At 52.2% G+C, this 20,851-nt stretch overlaps 9 protein-coding genes across 9 annotated transcripts; 3 read left to right on the top strand and 6 right to left on the bottom strand.

The window, feature by feature from the left end:
• Nucleotides 1-227: 227 nt before the first annotated feature.
• CORC01_00705 (copper-translocating P-type ATPase) lies at nucleotides 228-4,082 on the bottom strand (the record flags this gene model as incomplete). The annotated part of the gene is made up of 2 exons (XM_022612362.1): nucleotides 228-3,154; nucleotides 3,212-4,082. 2 exons carry the CDS (start codon nucleotides 4,080-4,082, stop codon nucleotides 228-230), a joined length of 3,798 nt encoding a protein of 1,265 aa, XP_022480979.1.
• A 774-nt stretch (nucleotides 4,083-4,856) lies between these two features.
• On the bottom strand, nucleotides 4,857-5,266 carry CORC01_00704 (uncharacterized protein; the record flags this gene model as incomplete). Its single annotated transcript, XM_022612361.1, has 2 exons — nucleotides 4,857-5,176; nucleotides 5,233-5,266. 2 exons carry the CDS (start codon nucleotides 5,264-5,266, stop codon nucleotides 4,857-4,859), a joined length of 354 nt encoding a protein of 117 aa, XP_022480978.1.
• A 1,932-nt stretch (nucleotides 5,267-7,198) lies between these two features.
• Nucleotides 7,199-7,555, bottom strand: CORC01_00703 (uncharacterized protein; the record flags this gene model as incomplete). The annotated part of the gene is made up of 1 exon (XM_022612360.1): nucleotides 7,199-7,555. One exon carries the CDS (start codon nucleotides 7,553-7,555, stop codon nucleotides 7,199-7,201), a length of 357 nt encoding a protein of 118 aa, XP_022480977.1.
• A 1,340-nt stretch (nucleotides 7,556-8,895) lies between these two features.
• CORC01_00702 (uncharacterized protein) lies at nucleotides 8,896-9,573 on the bottom strand (the record flags this gene model as incomplete). Its single annotated transcript, XM_022612359.1, has 1 exon — nucleotides 8,896-9,573. One exon carries the CDS (start codon nucleotides 9,571-9,573, stop codon nucleotides 8,896-8,898), a length of 678 nt encoding a protein of 225 aa, XP_022480976.1.
• An 819-nt stretch (nucleotides 9,574-10,392) lies between these two features.
• Nucleotides 10,393-11,404, bottom strand: CORC01_00701 (uncharacterized protein; the record flags this gene model as incomplete). The annotated part of the gene is made up of 2 exons (XM_022612358.1): nucleotides 10,393-11,120; nucleotides 11,242-11,404. Coding segments are annotated over 2 exons (891 nt in total), but the record flags the coding sequence as incomplete, so codon positions are not given.
• CORC01_00700 (uncharacterized protein) lies at nucleotides 11,084-11,621 on the top strand (the record flags this gene model as incomplete). Its single annotated transcript, XM_022612357.1, has 2 exons — nucleotides 11,084-11,387; nucleotides 11,566-11,621. 2 exons carry the CDS (start codon nucleotides 11,084-11,086, stop codon nucleotides 11,619-11,621), a joined length of 360 nt encoding a protein of 119 aa, XP_022480974.1.
• A 3,932-nt stretch (nucleotides 11,622-15,553) lies between these two features.
• Nucleotides 15,554-17,491, top strand: CORC01_00699 (flavin-containing monooxygenase; the record flags this gene model as incomplete). The annotated part of the gene is made up of 3 exons (XM_022612356.1): nucleotides 15,554-16,142; nucleotides 16,206-17,305; nucleotides 17,357-17,491. 3 exons carry the CDS (start codon nucleotides 15,554-15,556, stop codon nucleotides 17,489-17,491), a joined length of 1,824 nt encoding a protein of 607 aa, XP_022480973.1.
• Nucleotides 17,492-18,453: 962 nt separating this feature from the next.
• CORC01_00698 (tetratricopeptide) lies at nucleotides 18,454-19,062 on the top strand (the record flags this gene model as incomplete). The annotated part of the gene is made up of 1 exon (XM_022612355.1): nucleotides 18,454-19,062. The coding sequence occupies one exon, from the start codon at nucleotides 18,454-18,456 to the stop codon at nucleotides 19,060-19,062; it is 609 nt and encodes a 202-aa protein (XP_022480972.1).
• A 950-nt stretch (nucleotides 19,063-20,012) lies between these two features.
• CORC01_00697 (uncharacterized protein) lies at nucleotides 20,013-20,345 on the bottom strand (the record flags this gene model as incomplete). The annotated part of the gene is made up of 1 exon (XM_022612354.1): nucleotides 20,013-20,345. One exon carries the CDS (start codon nucleotides 20,343-20,345, stop codon nucleotides 20,013-20,015), a length of 333 nt encoding a protein of 110 aa, XP_022480971.1.
• Between the last annotated feature and the right edge of the window lie 506 nt (nucleotides 20,346-20,851).

Genomic DNA, 20,851 nt, shown 5'->3' with positions numbered 1-20,851 from the left:
AAGAGCATTTGACTTGATCCTCGACCCAGAAGTGGCCACAATTTGTGATACTAAGAAACCAGGAACCAATGGAACAGAAAGTCCAAGCTTTCAAAAGAAAAGAAGACTATTCTTGTAGCATAAGTTGAATATGCCGCGACGCACATCCTCAAGCGCCCGCTCAGAAGCATTACGCGCCCTCTCCGAGGCGCGTTGCCCACCTTGGTCTGGCATGTAACGATGGACGGCTAGATCGCGTTCCATCGCAGAAGGACTGCAGCAGCAATGACTGGAAGCACGCTGACCAGTTCACCCAAGCCCGCAAACTCGGGCGGAATCCTGGCGTTTACGAACGCGCCAGCTCCGAGGAGGATAGCAACCAAGTTGTAGACGAAGCTCCAGCCAAAATTGAAGGTGATCCTGTGGATGGCCTTCTTGCTAATGGCAATGACGGTGAGAATCCCAGCCAGGCCTGGACGCATGAGAACCACATCCGCCGCCGACTTTGCGACATCTGTTCCCTCGCTCATTTGCACACCAATGGTGGCCTGGGCCAGTGCCACAGCGTCGTTAGTCCCGTCGCCACAGAAGATGACGACTGGCTCCTTCGGATTCTTCGGTCTCGCTTGGATGCCGTCGGACAGAGGTTGAGACAGGAGTTGCTGGATGTACTCTTGCTTGTCTCCAGGGGTGCATCGGGAACGGACATTGATGTCAGGAATGCCCACCCTTGAAGCGACTGTCTGGACGGCTCCATCATCGTCTCCGGAGAGGAGGTGAACAGTGATTCCGGAAGCCTGTAGGCTGGAAATGGTCTCGAGAGCGTCTGCGCGAATAGAGTCTTCGAGGCCAAAGACAGCAACCAAAGAGTCATTCACAGTGAAGCAAAAGGCTGTCCAGCTCTCGGATAGGACCGGTTGAACTCTGGGGTCGGTGGAGAGGCCAAGCCAACGCGAGTTCCCAGCCCGGAGGGCGATTCCGTCAACTTTCGCTTCGACACCCCTACCCGTCAAGGTCTTGAGATCCATAACGGTTGTAGGTGCGACACCGTTTGCTTTTAGATGAGTAAATATGGCAGTAGAAACTGGGTGTTTGATAGTCCCGACCAGTCCGAGAAGTAATGACCGCATGGCCTCTCGATCGTTGGTTAAGTATGCCTCATGCACAACTGTGAGTTTGCCATTGGTGATGTTTCCAGTCTTATCAAAGACAACGTGTGAAGTCTTATAGGCAAGCTCAATGCTGTCGGCGGATTTAAAGATAACGCCCTTATCGGCGGCAACACCGCTCGCAATTAAGATGACCATGGGCACAGCGAGGCCTATGGCGCATGGACAGGATACAATGAGAACGGTAATGGCATATGTAACGGCCTGTATCGTTGCCTCGGAGCCGGTCTGCTTGCGAACGGTGATCCCAATAGCGATCCAGGTTGAGAAAGTGATGATTGTGATGGCAACAACAACAGGAACAAAGTAGGATGCGACTCTATCAGCAATTTCCTGGGTCTTTGGCTTCGAAAGCTTAGCCTCATCGACCATTCTGGCGATGTTGCTGATGGTGTTGTTGCCAGGAAGCCGACTCAGACGAACGGTAAGGGTTCCAGAGCCATTTATAGTGCCAGCAATGACGGATGACCCGATGAACTTTTCGATGCTTGCCGACTCTCCGGTGATCATTGACTCATCAACTTCCGAGGACCCCGAGGTAATTGTCCCATCGGTAGGAATTCTGGAGTCGGGGACAACTTTGAAGATATCCCCGTATTGAAGAAGGCGGGCATCGATCTCCTTATCTTCACCTGATGGATAGACGATCAAGACCGTCGACATCTGAAGAGATCGTATCGAAATAGATTCAATAGCCTTTTGCCGCGCTAAAGCGCTCACGTATCGACCAACCATAATGAGAGTGACGAGAAGGGTACTCGTCTCGAAAAATTCACCAGTCGAAAGTGGTTTCTGAGAGACAAGAAACCCAAACGACACGACTGAGAAAATGTATGCTGCGCTTGTGCTCAGCACAATCAACAGATCCATCTCAATCACTCTTGAAAAGATGAGACTCTTCAAAGCTTTTAGATAGAAGGGTCCGGCAATTGCGACTTGTACAATGGTGGCCAAAGCTAGAGACGCCGAGCCAAAAACGATTTCTCTCTCTGAAAGGGGTGCCCAGGCCATGACGAGGACAGGAATCGTCAAGATAGTTGAAAGCAAGGTGATGAATCCCATGTTGCGGACATGCTTGCTTCCAGCCTCCAGCGACGGGTCCGCTCGAAGTGGCGCCAGTGTGACAGGCGCGCCCCAGCCCTTTTCAACCAGATCGCGGGCTCCGACGATATTCGCATCGAATTCGACATGAACGCTAGTCTTGTCCATAACACGTATGTCTATGACACCATTCGGCCATGGCAGATTAATGAAATCCTGGGGTTCGCTGGGGCATAGGATGTCGATACTAGCACCCTGCCAGGAGACCTTCTCGCATTTGAATTCGGTAGTTCGTTCGAGATGCTTGACAACTTGATCCACCGAGACAGCGCCGACATCCAAGTCGAATTCAGCCCTAGCCAACACCAAGCTGGTCTTGAGGTCCTTGACTGCGTCCATTCTGGCAAGAGTCCGCCTAAGCTTGGTTTCGCATCCAGTACAGGTCATGCCGGAAATGCTCAGAATCACGTGCTCCTTTTCAGTAAGTCTCTGTTCAACATCCTCGCTGACACCCTTGGACACATGTGATAATGGTGGGTGATCAACGCTTGGCGGCGACTCATCGTCACAACAGTCGGCACAGGATTCAGCAATACTCAGGGGCCTGGGTTTCGAGCAGCAGCCATCGGCATAGGCACTCGGCTTGGTACCAGTTCTTGAGGTGCGAATGAACTTTTGGCCGCACTTGCGTTCCGCCGGACTAGAAGCGGTCTTGTCCATTGCGGAAGTGCAGCAGGACTCAACTGAGGCGCGATGAAGAGACGTGGACTTCTTTGAAGATCGCTTCCTGTCGATGGAAGAGCGGTCACGGGGAGCACAGCAAGATTCTTGGCCAAGAGCTAGGAGTGCACGGCAGATGCATCCCAAGGCATCAAGCTTCGACTGATAGACCTCACGTACGCTCTTGGAGTGACCACTGCATGGCTTGCCGTCTCGACCACCGGCGCAATTATTCTCAGCGGAGGCTGATATGGATCATGTCAGTAAATGGAATAGAACAAACTCATTGCAGGGAATATCACCTTTGCGCGAGTGGAGGGACTTTGATGCCATTCCGCTGACGCATTCACGTAAAGCGAGGCGGTCGATACAAGTAGAGTCGCAGCAAGGTGCCTTCTTACCCTCACAACAGCGGAGTGCTTCCTCTTCATGAACGTCAGGCGCAGGGCTAGATGAGCAGCAGCCTTTGCTGCTATCGTCTGAGCAGATTTTCGGACCTTCGTCGGCATCAGAATGGCTTTTTACCGCTGTCCTATTCGCGATTGCTTTGGTTGATATGGTCTTGGGAGTATCGATTGACTCTTTTCCCTTGATCGAGCCGCAGCACCCTAACGAGCAGCCTCTGGGCTTTGGAGCGCAGCATTCCTGCTCGGGCTCAGGACCATTGGAGGAGGCCGGGAAAGATTGGGGGTCAGAGAGGTCGCCTTCAAGCTGACATTCAACACCAGGAGGTCTTTTCGCTGAGTCGTTCGCAGACTCATGGACAGCATTGTGCTGAGCGCTGCGTACAGCAGCCTGCCCATCCCTAGACTCGCAACAAGCGTTCACACAGCCGTCACTATTGGTCTTCGGCGCGCAGCAGTCCTCTTCAGGCTGCTCCGAGTCAATGCTGCCGTGCTTGGACGCAGCGCAGCCCTGCTTCTGCTGGTGGACCGCGTCTCCGACCAGTGTCCCATGGTGAGTATTGTTGCAGTTCTCGTCTCTGCCATCATCGGCGTTGTTGCATTCGGCCATCTCAGCATCGGATCCAATGTCCAAACCGCTCTCTTCGCAGCAGGTGTCGCCACCACTAGGGACATCGCCAGTTGATTCACCAGGGGCGATTGGAGGCGCAGCATCGTGAGCAATTGCTTGATCGTGAGGAGGACCGCAGCAGCCTGATCTGCAAGCCATTGAAACGTACTGTCGATGAATCGAGATACTTTTCCTTGGTCTTTCTTCCTTGAGGCTGTGACTGTGAAGGTGCTGTTTGATGAGACGCGCAGATAAGTGGACACGTCCGCGGGACCTCACGGGAGCTTCCGTGGGAATTGCGGGTCGGCATCGGAAGCACGTGCCCGGGAGGGTGGATCAAATCAGACCCGCCCCGGTGTGATTAGGTAATGTCGTCTCTCGAGCCACAGAGCCACACTTCATATGGCGGTGCAAGTCATCAGGGGGTGGACTTTAAGTAGGTAAGCACGTAAGGTACCCAAGTACCCGCTCTTTTCAACTCCCGTCCTGTCTTTTTCATCACTCTTTTTTTCGCAAAGGTCTTAAGACTGTGTCAGATCGAGGTTGGTACAAGTGAACATCTGGACTGGGATGTCCTAGAAGAGAATCGACGCCTTGGTTCTTCTTCTTCTTCTCTCATTCTGGGCATGGAGACAACGCTCCCACAGACTTAAAGCCTCAGCTGATGGCCAAAACCTTGACACTACGCGCAATTATCTTCACCAACATTGTTACTATGCACCGTTACCTTGCTTTCGAGAAATTTAAACAAAGCCGACACAATTTCGATCTAAATCTTCCGGGTCAAACCCGTAGATGCGTTGCAAACGCGCTAACAAGATACAGAATACCCAAATAGTATGAAGCCTCCCAACTAGACAGAAAATTGAAAACTCCCCATATAAGAACAATTTGGTTTCCCTACCTAGTAGCAATTTACTCCACATCATTCATTCACTCATCCGCATCAGACTTTTTTGCCCTTACAGACTTTCGGCTCTTCTTGCTTGACTTTCCCGAGGATGCTTTATGCCGTTTGGAGCTGTTAATGGAGGCAGATGACTTAGATGACTTGTTGCTTCTCGGAGGTGAGCCTGATGTAGATGGTGGTACAGTTTCTTCGACCTCGTCTACAGGGGGACAGCCGTTGATCTTTGACGAGGCGGAGTCTCGGCGGTGAGAGCGGCCAGATGAGCCGTAGCCAGACTTGGGGCTAGCGGTTCCCTTGTGGGGTTCACTAGATGTCATATCTGGGTCCGTCGTTCCTGTCAGGGCTGCGCGGTTCGGTTAGCTTCGATATGTATTCATGCCTGTCAGAGGATGATTAAACTGACGGTAACGTGTACATTCCGCACAGCAGCCATGGTCGCAAGTGTTGGCTTCATATACGGAGGTGGCAATACCATGGTCCGGTGAGGCCCTTGGCATTGTGCACCACCCCAGGGTATTGGGCCCCTGACGGCACTGGCAGCAGGTCCAGGTGCCACCCATCGCCATGAACTGACAGTTGAGTAGTGGACAGTCGGCATTGATTGGCCGGGTGTTTGCGTAGCTCGAATATGAGCATGGCGTCTCTACGCCTGTTACGAGATCGATCACGGCCGAGGGGCAGTAATGCCACTTGATCGATATATGCGAGCAAGGGTGCGAGCGAGGATGACCGCAACACATGGTGAAAAATGACGTTGCGATGATGAGCAGACTTGTTGAAATTTGATCGTACGGGGTGATGAAAATCATGAAATCACTGCGGTTGAGAATGGAACGAGTGACAACGGTGAATTTGACTGAAATGTATCAACCCAAGCAGCTTGCTGCAACTTATATACTTCGTCTTTTCATCTTTTCTGGTCATGGCTCCATACACATGACAAGAACTGTACAAATCATTATGCTTTCATGATTACTATTCCGTCTTAACCGCTGATGAACGCCTCAGTTGGTTTCTTTTCTCGCATCCACCGACACTTGTTCACTTCTTACCAAACATCTCGAACACCACAATCACTTCACATGTCATCTGTAATCATCTCTGGTTCACCGACAGTGAGGGTCGTGAAACCATGGGTCAAACCTGGCCCCAATTGACTGTTTTTGGGAACCAAATGTCTCGGGCTGTATATTGAATGGGTGGAATGTTGTGGGCGATATGTGTTTCATTCACACTCGGGGTTACGGAAACGTAAGCCTGGAAGCCAATCAAACAACTAAGTGGTGCGGCCAAGAGTCTTCCAGGCCACCCAGTGCAGAGCTAGGTAAAGTCACCCGGCGACAATCCCTTCCCTAGTGCTTTCCCCTCCCTTTCTCTTCCGGGCTACTTATTCAGCTGCATTTATTGCGATACAACGTCTTATTGAACGACCCCTTTATCAACTTTAAGACTGTTCTATGACGGATAGCTGCAGCCTTGTGTACGTGTTACACCGGTTCACGTAGCACAATGCTCTCCGCCAGCATCTCTGTGTTACGCGGTTTACATCGGACCCATGGGTGAGAATTACTACACGAGTGGCGGCAGCAGCGGCTCATAAGGCCGCCCTCCCGGTGCCTGGGTTCGTAAGATCTCGCTTGGAATTTGTCTCACGACTACCTTTGTACTGGTCTGAAAGGGGGTTTCACGATAATCATGACCCTTTTTCGGGGCTGAGATTAGCTCCGATATTTGGCCTCGCCAATCGGCTGCTTGGAAATTTGAGTGGTCGGAAGAAAAGTGGCGTGAGTGACGAGGAGTGGTGGGCTGGATCTGAATGCAAGAGTGCAGGATCTTGGGTTTGAGTTGAGTAGCTGCTTTAAATAGCCGAAATTGAACCCATCCGATCCCGATCTCGAGATCTCGCTTGGCTTTTGAAGGTACAGAATCTGGAATTATGTTGTCCAGGAACAAGTTCATAGCACGTCATATAGTTCTAGTGTCATTTCAATAAAGCAGGAAGGGAAACTCAGATAGATCATACATGGTATGAGACAATCTAGCTGTTGGAAATTATTCTACAAGCACCTATCACCGCTGGCAACGGCCGTGGTTCTTGTTTCTGAAATATTTGATTATTGCGGTGTTGTTAAAGAGAGAAAACAAGTGGACCCTAAACTGTGCATCTCTACACCCTTCGTCGATTCCAGTCTTTATCTCTTCCTGGGTTGGCGTTGTTTTTGTGAAGGTTAAGTGTCTTGACATCCAGCAGCAGAAAGAACTAACGTTGAGCCCTGGGCTCTCCCTTCCTTTTTCTGTTGACTCAGACACCGTCTTTGTATCCATCAGCCATTTACTCCATTATTTCAAAATTTCGTACCAGGGCTCATCCATCCGTGGCGGCAGTACACGTGAAGCAGCAAATGTGCTCGCAGCGGTACTCATTTCCGTTAACGATCATGACACAGCTGCACCTGCCACCCTCGTTCCAACCCTTTCCACACCAACAGCAGTTCCAACACCGATTGCGGCTCTCATATGGACAGTCTGCCAGAGGGCACTTCGGCACGGCTCTCTGGTCGTAGCCTGGAGGAGGAGGGTACGGTATGTTTTGTTGGGCGACGTCGCTGCAGATTTTGCGCTTGGAGGTATCCTTTCCAGAGGATGCCGACGCCTTGAAGCAGTATTCGACTTCAGTCTGAATGTGCTCGCAGGGTAATTTGAAGGATATTGTACGGCACATGGTGTCTTGCTTCAAGGTTTCCAGATGTAGTGCTTGCTGATTCAAGGATCTTGGGAATGGACGTAATGAAAGATATGGAGGTGGATTCAAAAGATATAGTGAAGAATGGAGTTGAAAACAAGTTGATGATAAGGATTGTTGCTCCGAAGATGCTTCTGCTTCCTGGAATTCCTATTACCTCTTCCGGGTTCTAGATCCCCAACTATATACTTGAGTTCTTTGGAATTAGATCACCAGAAACAGGAAGGTTCGGCGATATTCCAACGTGCCGATAAGGATATTGCGGCGGCCACGGTTTCCTTCCGTTCCCCTTGAAGATCGTGCAGTTACGACTGCATCGGGTCTCAAGCGAAGTCTAAAGAGGCTTGTTCACGAGAGGCGAGCGACTGACTCGCAAGATGCATCCAATATCAAATAGTTTGAAGGATTATTGAAAGGAAAACGTGGCGTTCCCCGTCAGATGCTTTCCAATGACTTGAAGAGGACGTGGCTCGCCGCCCGAACCCACAAAACAGACTTGCTTGTGTGAATGTCCGTTTGGAGCATCAATTCCCTGTCTATAGCGAATTATGACAAATTCTGGGGAGTAATTATGTCACGTTTCTTCAGTCTTTGTTTCTGTTCAGGTCCGGGTTTCTTACCAATGTTGACGAGTCTGTGAGACAGCATGGATGTACGTGGACGAGCGACGAGCACCACATAATCGCGGACCTGCCATTGCTTCTTGCTCAACACGGGGCCTCCGCAGAGACACCTACACATCACTATCTCGAGTCAACATCCTGCAGTTCAAGTAATACGACAATCAATAAAACCGGGCAGCGGCAGTTTCAAAAAGACTGATGTGGCCGAGGCAGCAGCCAGGGCTACGGATAGAGCCGTTTTGCCTATTTGGTCATTATGGTGCTAGTTGCCGACCAGAGCCTTAACAAAATCGATCCTTGTCAAGATCTGAGAGCAACGCAAAGATACGGGATAAAAGCTTGCCCACGTATATCCGCATCAGGGTGGTGGAGCACCCAAAGTACAGATCATCGACATTCAAGTATGAAAGAGAACGGCTCAGTATTCCCCCCTCAATTGACTGATGATTGAACGTGGGATTCTAGCTGGCCCGAGGCGGAGCTTTCTGGACTTGACTCGAGGACCTCGGCACCATCTGTTCCCAACACATTTCACTGCACTCTTTTGAAGGATTGATGGACAGATCTCAAACTTAATCGACTCCATTTTTTTTCTCTTCTCTCTAGTCCCTTTCTATAATGTATATACATGTATCATAAATATTCGTGTGCATCGTATCATGGTATCTCTGAGCAACCTGTGCTTGCTGTGCGCGTTCACTGAACAGCGATGGCGATCTTGCCAGTCCCGTAGGCAATGTTCTCAACAGGGAGGGTAGTCAAAGCCTTGACGGAGCCGAGGCCGCTGGGGCAGGAAGCCTGGTTGCTGACAGCCAGGTCAAGAGTGCAAACCTCATCGACACCCCAGGTGCAAGCCGAATTCTGGATGTTGTAGAGAGTGTGGTTCTTGGCGACGAAGCTATCGGGCTGAGCGAGGCAGGAGGACAGGTAATTCATGCTGTTGGCAGCAGAGAGAGGGAGCTTGCCGTCCTTGAGAAGGTGGGCGCATTCGCTGGCATCGACGGTCTCCCAGTCCATAGGGACACCACCGCCCATGGTAGGGTCGTCGGTGGCAGACTTGCCGGTGCTGAGGTAGTTCCAGGCATCGTAGGAGATGTCAAAGGCACCGCCAGACTGGTCGATACGGAGGAGGTTGACGCTGCGGTCCCCGTGGGAGACCTTGACGCAGATGTCGTTGCAGCCGACGGCGTTGGGCCAGTAGGCAACGCGGTTGATATCGATCTTGCAGCCAAGAACACCGATGGAAGAAGAGAAGGCGTCGTGGGGCGTCATGCTGGATGAACCGGACTTGCCGGCGTCCCGGATCGGGATGGAAGCGGCCGAGACCAGGGTGGCCGAAGCGGCAAGCAAGGTGGTCAAAGTGGTAGAGAACATCTTGACTGAAGTTTGAAGTTTGAAGGAGTTGTGTAGATTTCTTTCCGAAAAGGATTGTGTGTGGTTGATTGGTCGGCTTGGTGAACAGCTCTCAAAGATCTGAGGATGAAGGTTGTGTGGTCTTTCACGTCAAAGGACAGGAAATATGGTGCTTGCAAAGGAGTGAAGCTGCTGATTGAGCGTTCAAAAAAAGAGTGATGCCTGATCTGCGAGCTTTCAAAGCCGGCCGAGAGAATGAATGGGGGAAAAAGAAGAGTTGAAGAGAGGGTGTAAGGATGGTGGTGGTGTTCAGAGCAAGGTCATCCCAGGAGAAGACGAGACCGGGGGATTATATACAAAATATCATCCCTACTGGAGACGGGATGGAAACGTTAAACATCGGCCGGAAAGATGAGATGTCACTCGCACGTGCTGGCAGTCAGTGCCTTGCCCTTCCCTTCGGCCCATCTGCGGAGGCCCACGTAGCAGGCGCTATGTCCCCACAGATGCTGCAATCCTCCACGATGATACCGTGCCTGCACAGCTGGACAGTGGACTTGGATCCTTTGAGACTGAGCCCTAAGGGAGGGGGCCAAGAGCGCCGGAGACGTGTGTGTGTGTGTGTGTGTGTGCCTGGAGTCTTTGACGAGACTCCAACGGATCCGCAGGGCAAGAGTTGGCGAGTCGGGTTGGTTGTTCAATCAAGAACTGCCATGAATCTCGCAGAGAAGCCGTGGAACGAATAGAAACATCTTCCCCTACCCCTCAGCCTGCGGTACTACTGTCGGAAACAGAGTGACAAACTTAAGCTTAGGAAACCCAACGGGAGGGCGAGTTGCGTTAAAACATTACGCTAGGCAAGGAGGACACCTCGAGGCTCGAGTTCGTCAGTCTGGCAACCCCAAGAAAGATTCTGCCAAAGTCGGAGAAAAGACCGGGAGAGGAGGAAACATGGCACAAATGGCCAAGGCCCAACAAGGAAAGGGGGGTGCGCCCTGTCAGGGGGTGAAAATCGCTCATGGGTCCCCAAGAGGCCCAAATTAGGTTTAATGACAGGAACGGCTCAGGAACCAAACGCTCTTTGGCTCGTGCTAGTCCTCGGTTCAGGTCCCAAGTAGAAGGGGGCCAAGGGGGCGGTCCATCGGCAAGGCGTCGGCCACGACCTATGCCAGCACGGGAGTTGTCGGCGCTGTTCCTCTTGGAGCCTCGAAGGAGCATTGAGGAGAGGGGGCCACGGGGGCCAAGGCCCAGGGGCTGAGAAGGATGACTTTGAGCTGACGGCGGATGCAGGTACAACGCAACGCAACGTACGGGTACCTGGGCGTACCGCCGAACGGGAGGGGGGGGAGAGGGAAAATGGGACTGGTTCGAGGCGCTTGAGAGGGAATCCGACGCCACGCGGTTCCAGCCCGCCCTGACGCTTGACTCGGCGCGGAGGCGCGGACGGGTCACCCGCAAGGACCGGTTTGCCTGCTTCTGACCAGTCGGAAGATGGGAATTCCAACCTAGAAACAAACCACAAGCCCACGACATGCGTAGCGCCGCAGCGATCGACAGGGCGGAGGGTGCTACGGTGCTAGTTTTTCACAAAATGGTCCCACAAGGCTCCAATACCCGAGCCAGGCTTGCCAGGTTTGCTTTTCCTGTGCCCAGTCTCCAACAAGTCACCAAGTCACGGACAAGTCTCACGGGTCTCCAACAGGCTCTTCCAGTTGCCCCGAATGTATGGACCGCCGAGCACACAAAATTGGAGCCTGTTGGCGGGCGTGTCCGCTTTGCCAACGAGTTCTCCGCCAACACCTTCTCCGCGTTGGCAACCGGGCGGAACTTGACGGGTACGTGATGGCCAGTTGGCGTCATGTAGACAACGGATGGAGGGGTAAGACGTGTTCTAGCCAGAAGTGCTTGCAGCTTGTACCCATTTAGCGGGGTTCATGTTGTTTGCCAATGAGAAAGTTGGTTTTGTGCGCAGATGGAGAGCAAAATGGTAGAGGCTACTTCTTTAATGTAAAGGAAATGCCTCGCCGCGGCTCACCGCGACAGCGGCGAACTGGTATGCAACCGGCTAGAACGCAGGCTCTTTTGCATTTTTTCTTTCTTGACAATGCCTTGTAAGTTGTCACTATCAGATTTTTCTTTCCCATGCGGCCCTAGTGGTCCAAAAGGTTCTTCATTCTGAGCGATTTATGTCCGTACCTTGCCCGATCGCGGCAGCTTTCCGAGGCCCGAGAAGAACTTGAAGAAGGTCTAGGCCGTTCCCATCTCATGATTTTCCCATTACCGCACATGCACGGAGAATCCTCCGCTGCTGACCTCATGCTGTGCGACTTCGGCAATTGCAGGCCCCTCGCGATGGGCTTAGTCATAATTCTTTAGGGCTTCATCTGGGTAGATTGTTCTTCCTTTCAACGGACATCCTGAGGGATTTCAAAGTCTCTATTTCTGAGTCATAGCCATTGAAAGAAACCACTCATGGGGCCTGTAGTCTTCGTGGCTGCTGCAAACGGACGGACCGGCGGCTCAACCAACAAAAGTCTCATTGAAACAAACTTCTGCACCACATAGACGGACCACCAAACACACCAGTTGCTATTATTCGGCATTCTTTTCGGTGAATCTTTTCGGTAGTAAGCAAAATAGAGTAAAAAGTTTTGCAATTGGTGCTCCCTAAGCTTGAACATATGGAGCCTAACCAACAAAGAACTGAGTCCGACCAGAGAAGCTCACTTATCCGCCAAAATTTTGCAAGTTCCCCAACATCTCAGGTTACACTTGTAGTACAAAGTCAGCGCGCAGTTCCCGAACAACTTTGCAAACAATGACCCCCGCCGACGGTCGAATTTCAAGGACAACCTAGATACCTCTGCGAGTTGATCAAATGGTTGGCCATGGGCAAAGAGTTGCGAGTTTGCAGCATCGGCTGATGAGATGTGAGTCGCATACTGCACTTATCATGGCCTGCGCAGAGGCGCGGAACTCGAACACAATTCAATCCAAGATTGATAATTCGAAAGTATTGCGATGAGTGATTTTTATTTACTTTCAATTGATCATGAGCAGGCGAATACTTGTGTTAGCGCAAGAAGTCTAAGCGAGTACGACAATCATGAACTGATTTCTGGCAATCTTGCCCTGGGCCCGGGTATCGCTCCTTGACCTTCCCGCGTTCCAACGTTCCGGACCAATACCACTAATTTTCCTTGAATACGGGAGAGTTTGCCCGATCCCAATGGACGAAACCTTATATTGACACTGCCTTTGGAGACGAGTTATCGACTACTAATGACCCGCAAAGAGTGGCAAGCGGATCTGCATAACCCGGAACATCGTAGATGGAGCTGGGCCGGTTGTGGATGAAGTCAATTGTCTCCGCATACCGACATGGTTCTGCTGCTCGGTCTACCCCGACCGATCATCCAACGGATTGAAGTCGGGGTCGATCCGGCGGAAGTCAATGCCTTCCAAGTTCCGTCTGCTCACGCCAAAGGTCACCTGTCGGGTGGGTGTCATCGGCTACCATGGCATCCAGAAGCGCAAGCATGTCAGGTTCGGACTTGGTATGGGGTGCGAGAGCGTCATATATCAGGTGCAACAGCCAACGACTGCGAGAAGGGAATGGTGCCTCTCGACGGAGAGTGTCCCACCAGGCCGGCGCTCTACCAGATGGGACTGTCTCGCCACCAATGCCTGTAGGGGCGAACGAGGCTGTCGTTGACCCTGCAGAACACTAGGAAGGAACCGGATGCGAAGCTCGTGCACAAGTCCTCGGGTTTGTAAGGGCTTGTTGAACGATTGTAGAGACCTCGCTGACTCCCTCCGTCTTCCATGGGAGGCATGGTGGTCTTTCCAATCGGTGTCGGACCCGCAGTGCGGAGAAGCTCAACAGCTGCAGGATCTGAAGATGCGACGAGGCTTTTGAAGGCCGTGGCGGCGGGGATGCGGTTGGAACGGTGAGTCCCTCCACCTTGTAGCTATCTTTGACGGTGAACGGGATACCCTCTAGAGACCGTAGGGGACAGACTAATGCGCAGTACTCCTCCGTGGCCTGCGCTTCATCAAAGAATTCGGGGTTGATGATGCAGATGGAGTTGAATAAGGACCCGTGTTGATCGTAATTTCCGATTCGGTGGAGGATCGCGCTGCGAGACCTACGCTTGTTGTTTGGAAATTGCACAGCACTTTGTGAAATTGAATTATTGATGCTTGGATGATATAGAGGGATTGTGTGGCCTTCATATTGATAAGTATCATATTAGAGGGAAAAGACCAACAGTTAGAACGCTGGCAAAGTTTTTTAGGATAGGTAGCTTATAAGAAGTCTACTTTTTGAATCAACAAAACAAGGAGTGAAATCATAAAGATCTCCGAAAGCCCTCGAAAACGTGTTCATATTCCTCCTCTTCTATGGAAGCCTACCGCCCTCGTCGCGAGAGTCTTGTATCCTCGCTCTCCTTCTAGAACATAAGGCCGAGACGGTCTGGCAACAACGAACGTCGAGCCGAGGAAGGCCACTTGAAGACACCAAAACCGTGCGGCTGACGCGAATTGATTCGTTCTCGCTAAAGGCTGACACTAACTACGTTCTGGGTGCCATGTTATCATCAAATACTAAATACTATCTTCACATTTCTCGGACACCGATGACATCCATTCACTGCTCCAAATCCACGACAACGAGCATGGACGACTTCAGATTTCCATTACCAACTGAAATAGCGTTCCTCGTAAATGTAGTGTTCAGGATCTAAAACACGCTGGATCGTTACTCAAAGGGCTTCCTCTATTAGCACTATATGTAGTGACGCAGACTAGAGCGTATCTCATCTTTTCGTGCATTTAAGATCCCATTGCGTGGCTACTTCTCCGCAGCAATTTGGAAGGAAAGCAACGAACAAAAAGATTTCATCATGTACAGTTCACTAGATGACTCCTCGCTCGCGCGGGCGAAGCTAGCGAATGGGTGGTGCGTGTGGAGGAGTCCTCAAGGAAAGGGGCGGCGAGAACATTGAACGGCATCTGCATATCCTGGAAATCTGCAGACTATCTAGCGCCGCGACTTGCCATGATAATTACAATAAATAAGAGCTCTGAAAAACAGTTTCCTAGAGGATATGATACGACGTTATAAATAGGAGGAACCTTTCTATAAGTTACACCTACCCAAAGACACTTGAGGATGCCAGTGGAAGACTGGCTACATTTGCTCTTTAATCCACAACTCATTATACGGTATTCTCATGGTACTTTTTGCGCATCTCCAAATGCCCCTTTGAGAACAATTTCGAAGGCCACATGTGATCAGTTCTCATGAAATTAGTATAGTCGTCCATGACGCATTCCCAGAGTAGAAACCTTGAACAAAGTGCAGCTTCGCAGATTATTGCCTTACCCCGGTGTATTTTCCAATTGATCAAAGTCCCTCGCCGAACCCTCGTCAGATCTCGTATGTAGGCCACTACCATATACAAATTTGATTGTACAGGTCGCGAAAGCCTGCAGTAACAAGCGCAGGTTTGACTTTGTGTGAGTGTTATCCCATCAGCCTAACTCCGCCAAGCACAGCTTACCGTGTCGTAATTGGGACAACCGTGTCGATCTGCGCGAATATCAAGGTGGGTGGTATGATCAGATTAGATGAGATAATCCAGCAATTCCCCAATCCTTCAACCCAAACCAGCCGTCATCTTCAGTAACTGGGTTTCTTGGCAAGAGTGTAAGGTTACAGACACGGGGAACCTTAATGCCCCCTTGCCAAGCGGAGATGGCCTGAACGAAAGAAGATCAATGATTGGCAAGTGGGCTGATGTCTGACGAGTAAGCTATCTAACGCTATCGCCCCGACCAGTTTGGAGATCATGTGTAAATGCGGCCCTTGCCATTTCAATACCAAACTTGCCTTGTACTATTTGCTGGTCTTTCTGGCGTGTTGGCCCCTCCTCATCGCGATTTAACAAGTATCGGTTGAGCTCTTCGACAATCAAAACTCGCCACTGTCTAGAAAATGGATGGCTTCAAAATCCCCGAGATACCATCCCTGACGTTACAGAAGGGTGTTAGGAAAGAAGACGTCGACGCCGAAAAGATATCGAGCAAATGGCTTTCAAAACTCGAACGACGGTTGGCCGAGAGGTCCCTCGGCAAAGACATCTCCGACTTGTTCATCGACAATTGCTGGTGGAGAGACATTGTCGGCCTCTCATGGGATTTCACCTGCAAGCAGGGACAAGAAACCATCAAAAGTTACCTGGCCTCGGCGGAACATGGCCTCTCCGAGCTGCAGACCATCAAGATTGGCGGGCTGAAGCCACTGCTCCTCGACTTTGACGGCATGGTCTGGATCCAGGCCGGCTTCACCTTCAAGACGCCGCACGGCGAGGGAAAGGGGCTGCTGAAGCTGAGCAACACGGGCAGAGACGAGTGGAAGGCGTGGATCGTCTTCACGCAGCTCGAGAAGCTCGACTTACAGAAGGAGGCTGACGCGGCTTCGGTTCCGATGCCGAAGCCATCTGCCGCCGACGGCATCGACGGCGTCAACGGGCACACGCACGCAGAGTCCGAGGAAGACTTGCAGGTCCTCATCGTCGGCGCAGGTAAGTCATAGTATTCGGCATTCCGTTCTCTTTCCTCCCCCTTTTGCTCACACAAAGAAACAGCGCAGGCCGGTCTGATGCTGGGCGCTCGTCTGCAGCACATGGGCATCAGAACCCGCCTGGTAGAACGGAGCGCGCGCCTCGGCGACTCATGGCGGGAACGATACCAGAGCGTGACGCTGCACACACCGACCTACACCGATCACTGGGCATTCATGAAGATCCCCGAGACCTGGCCGCGGTTCCTGACGGGCGACAAGGTCGCCCACTTTATGGAACACTACGGCCAGCTCATGGGGCTCGACATCACCTTCAACACGGAGGTCACAAAGGCTACGTACGACGAAAAGAATAGAAAATGCCGCGTCGAGATCCGCACGCTGGAGGGGACGCGGACTGTATGGGCACGTCATGTGGTCCTGGCCACGGGCGTGTACGGCGACCAGCCCAAGATCCCTCATTTCCCCGGGCAAGAGTTCTTCAAGGGACAAATCTACCACTCGAAATACCACAAGACGGCCGCCGAGATCCCCAACGTGATGAACAAGAAGGTCGTAGTCGTCGGGTGTGCCACAAGCGGTCACGACATCTCGGCCGACTTTGTCGCGCATGGCGCCAAGCAAGTGACAATGATACAGCGGCACCCGATCTACACCGTTTCGCGGGAGTCATGGGAGAAGTTTGTTCTCTCTCTGTGGGCGATGCCGGGTCTCAGCACAGAGGAGGCGGATATCGTGGGCAACGCGATACCGCTGGGGTTGATCCGGAGAATGAGCATCGCGCTGACGCAGGCAATGGCCAAGAATGATAAGGTGGTGCACGATGGGCTTAAGAGGGCCGGTCTGGAGATCAAGGAGGGCCATGACGGCTACGGTCTGGCGGATTACCAGCTCATCAAGGGCGGACAGTACTACATTGACCAGGGGGCAAACCAAATGATTATTGACGGCAAGATTCAAATCCAGAGGTGCGAGGAGGGCGTCAAGGAGTTCCAGAGGGATGGTCTGGTGTTGGCGAACGGCACGAAGCTGGAGGCGGATGTGGTGGTGCTTGCAACGGGATTCGAGCAGAATATTACCACGGTGGAGAAGTTGCTTGGTCCGGATGTCGTCGAGAGGCTGGACGGGTTCGCAAAGTTGGATGCCGAGCAGGAGCGCTCAGGAGTAAGTCCGATGAATAGTGTTCTTGGTGGCATGCTGCTGACTGTCGTTTAGTGGTGGCGAGCAACAGGCGTGCCCGGGTTCTGGTACATGACCGGCAGCTTCATGATGTGTCGACAGTTCTCCTTGCCGCTAGCGTTGCAGATTGCCGCGGTTGAGAAGGGGCTGAACAAGGAGTATTACAACTAGAGCTTATTTTAGCTTAACGGGAGAGTTGCTCGTAGAGATGGCCTTTCAAAGCTCTGAGACCGATTAGGATCGAGGAAGTCAGGTTGTTGGCGGTCCGAATTGGAAGAAAAGGGAGGGGGAATGTGAAAGGGGGTAAGCGGGTGAGCGAGCTCGTTGCTATAATTGAGCTCCGTCACCGCGGACTTTGTTTCAACAATAAAGATTGAATGATTTTATTCAACATTAAGGATACCCAATTAGAAGAAGAGGAACGAGAAGAAGAAGAATAAGCATACTTTTACCAATGCTGCCGGGCAGAACTAATGTCGCCTCAAACTTCCCCGAGTAACTCTCGTTCTAGGATTGAACCTAGCCTAGACGCAGCCGTGATTGGCCAAGGAAACAGCCATAATTGACTTCAACTGTATGAGAAACCAAGAGGAGAAACGAAAGACAGTTTTGTCAACCAAAAAAAAAAAGAGTGCCACGGTCTCATTCCCTGTCATAGCCTCGGTGTCGTTGCATTCAACCACCTCAACGATCAGAGGTGAGCCAGGTAAAGAATACAGTGGACCTGACCGACCCATCGGCCAGGAAGGTCCCTAGGCCCACCGGGTCATGCCTTATGCTATCAGCACGTGATTTGGCGCGCCCGGAACCGATAAGGATAGCCTCCGGAGAAGTGTCCTCTAAATGTCCCCAAGGGTCGGCCGGCCACCTCGAACGTCCGGATCGACAGCTGGCACTAAACCACGACCACCATCGAGACGCAACCACCACAACCACTCTATACCCGCAATCGCTTCCCTTTCCACTACCGTCACTCCCCACGACCAAAGATACCCGGACGCGATCTCACGACTCTTTCAAAAGACAATACATAAAACCGATATACACCCCACGGCCTCGCGACCTTGCGACTCGCCCAAGACAGATCCAACCACCACCACCACACGCATCACGTCGGCACATCACCGCCCAACATGACGGACCTCACCCACTTCGACCTCCTCCCCCTCCAACTAGACCCCCAATCCAAAGCCCTCTCCTCAACCTCCACCTCGCGCGCCCTCGCCGCCGAGCTCTCTCAATTAAACGCCCTCCACCGGTCCCTCATCACCTCCGACACGACAACCCAGCACGGCGTGCCCCCTCCGCCCATGCCCGTAAACCCCAAACGCTCCGCCCAGGTCGCCAAGCTCCGCGACAGCGGCAACGCAGAGTTCCACAAGAAAAAGTACAGCGACGCCATCAAGTTCTACACCCTCGGTTTGCAAATGGCCCTCACCCGCCCCCTCTGGGAACCCTCCCAGCTCGTCCGCGAGGAGGTCTCGGGTCTGTACGCCAACAGGGCGCAGGCGCACATGGCGCTGCAGCAGTGGGCCGAGGGCTCCGTCGACGCCGAGGCCAGCGTCGAGGCGCGCAAGGTCGGCAACGCAAAGGCGTGGTGGCGCCGCGGCAAGTGTCTGATGGAGATGGGCAGGTTGGAGGAGGCGAGAGAGTGGGTTGGCAAGGCGCTTGAGTACGAGGGCGAGGAGGGCGAGCTTGTTGCGCTCTACAAGGAAATTGAGACGCGTATTGACAAGGCATAAGACTTCCAAAAAGGGGTACCTTACGAGGACCAAACTGGGAGAGACGGATTTGAATACGGACGAGGGACAGAGGGGACCAAAGGCGCAGAGGGCCAAGAGCCCAAGTCAAGGGCTCCTGTTTCGGCAGCGCATTATACCCATGAGAGAGTCGCCTTGTCGAGCGCATGGGCAAAGAGCCTGGGCAGACGCAATGGTTGGCGCCTAGAAGAGGACCGGGACAGACGTGATGGCTTTTCGCGCCTGCCCATTACGAAGTTACAGGCTTGTATATCATTATATATCATTAGCCATCAGTAAGGCTCACGGCGAGATGGCAACTTGTGCGGCACCCGCGTGATCATTTTAGAGGGGAAATCAGAGGCGCACATAGTTGGTGGATCGTGTCATTAAGCATTTCTAGTATATCACAGGTACCACTACTACCAAAACATGCCAGTTTCTTCAAAGAAGGCCTCCATGCCATGATGCCAAGTCTTTGCGAGTGACTTAGCGTATAATGCCTCTTGGAGAAGAAAATATGTAATGCAGCCGGAGCATCATAGAGAAGCATTTAAACACTATGCGTGGGATGCCATCATTGCGTTGTCAGCGCTCCAGTCATCCTCTGGATATCCCAACAAACCAAAATCACTCTTCACAACTTGATTGTTAGCACAGTGGCCAATTCCCAAAACTCAGTCCCATTCCTGTTTCCATAACCCCTCTGTGTTTCCATTCAAAGGCGTGTCGTCCGCCTCGTCTCGTTGAGGGCGATGTATGACGGGGTTTTCGGTGAGAACGGGCTGCCTAACCGGACAACACAAGGCCCGACTCCCAGTCTCATCGTTCTGTGTTCGTGTGGTAGATGGCCCGTGACGGTCTGGCTCTGATTGTTGTGTGTGCTTGGGTTGTGAGGTGAACATGACCTGCCACGGCCATTTTTTCGAGGTCAAAGGTTGCTCGACAGTCTCCTACGCGGCCTGAGCAGGCTTCTCGTTCAAAGTCTTGCCGCGCGGCCGCATGACAGCATCCTGGCTGCTCATTCTCCGGTCCAGGGCACGTTCCAACTTGGCACCAAGAGCCAGCTTGCTCAAATTTGCGCTCTTCTCCTCGCTCAGTGTAACTCTTTGGGAGCTAAGGGCCTTGTTCTCCATGCGGTCGAGGCCGACGGCAATATCGGTGATCTCGGCGTGAGCAGAGTCGTTGGTCTGGATAGTGTTGGCAAATGAGGGCGCCATGCTATAAGTGCTGTATCGCACAGAGGTACGCACCTGAGGAGGAGTTTCTGTTAGTACGGCAGTCATTTTGATGTTGGTCGAAGAGAGCGGCGCAGAGGGAGTATGACAGTGAATGAGAGAAGGTCGGCAAGAGGCAGGTAGTAATAGTAGGATTGAACAAGAACGGGTCAAAAGGCAAACAAGATCGGATAGGTGGGTAGCTTTGGGGGGAGAACCGGGATTTGCGGCGTCCAAGTACAAAAAGGGCAAAGGGGGGCGGTTGCGAGCGAGGCGAAGCAGGTGAGAACAGACGCAAGACAGATGCGGGTAGGGTAGGTAGGGCGAAAAAAGCCAACATCAGGAGAGGGACAAACGTACAGAGGGAGCCATGATGGGACGAGAAGAATCGAGTGAGGTAGGCATTGTGTTGGGTTTTTTTGGGTTTGGCGAGATCCCTGCGTAAAAAAGGTTCGTGTCGATGTGGCCGTCCAGTCTCAACTATGGTTCGAGTTTCCACAGGCCGGGGCTTGCTTCACGACTGTCGGACCAGGCAAGCAGGCGAGCCGAACAGGGCGAAGGCGAACAGGTACTGG

This window comes from Colletotrichum orchidophilum (assembly GCF_001831195.1).
Source record: "Colletotrichum orchidophilum strain IMI 309357 chromosome Unknown Scaffold_4.1, whole genome shotgun sequence".
NCBI classification, from domain to species: Eukaryota; Fungi; Ascomycota; class Sordariomycetes; order Glomerellales; family Glomerellaceae; genus Colletotrichum; species Colletotrichum orchidophilum.
Note: the sequence above shows the minus strand (reverse complement) of the source record. Positions and strands in the feature narration are given on the sequence as shown.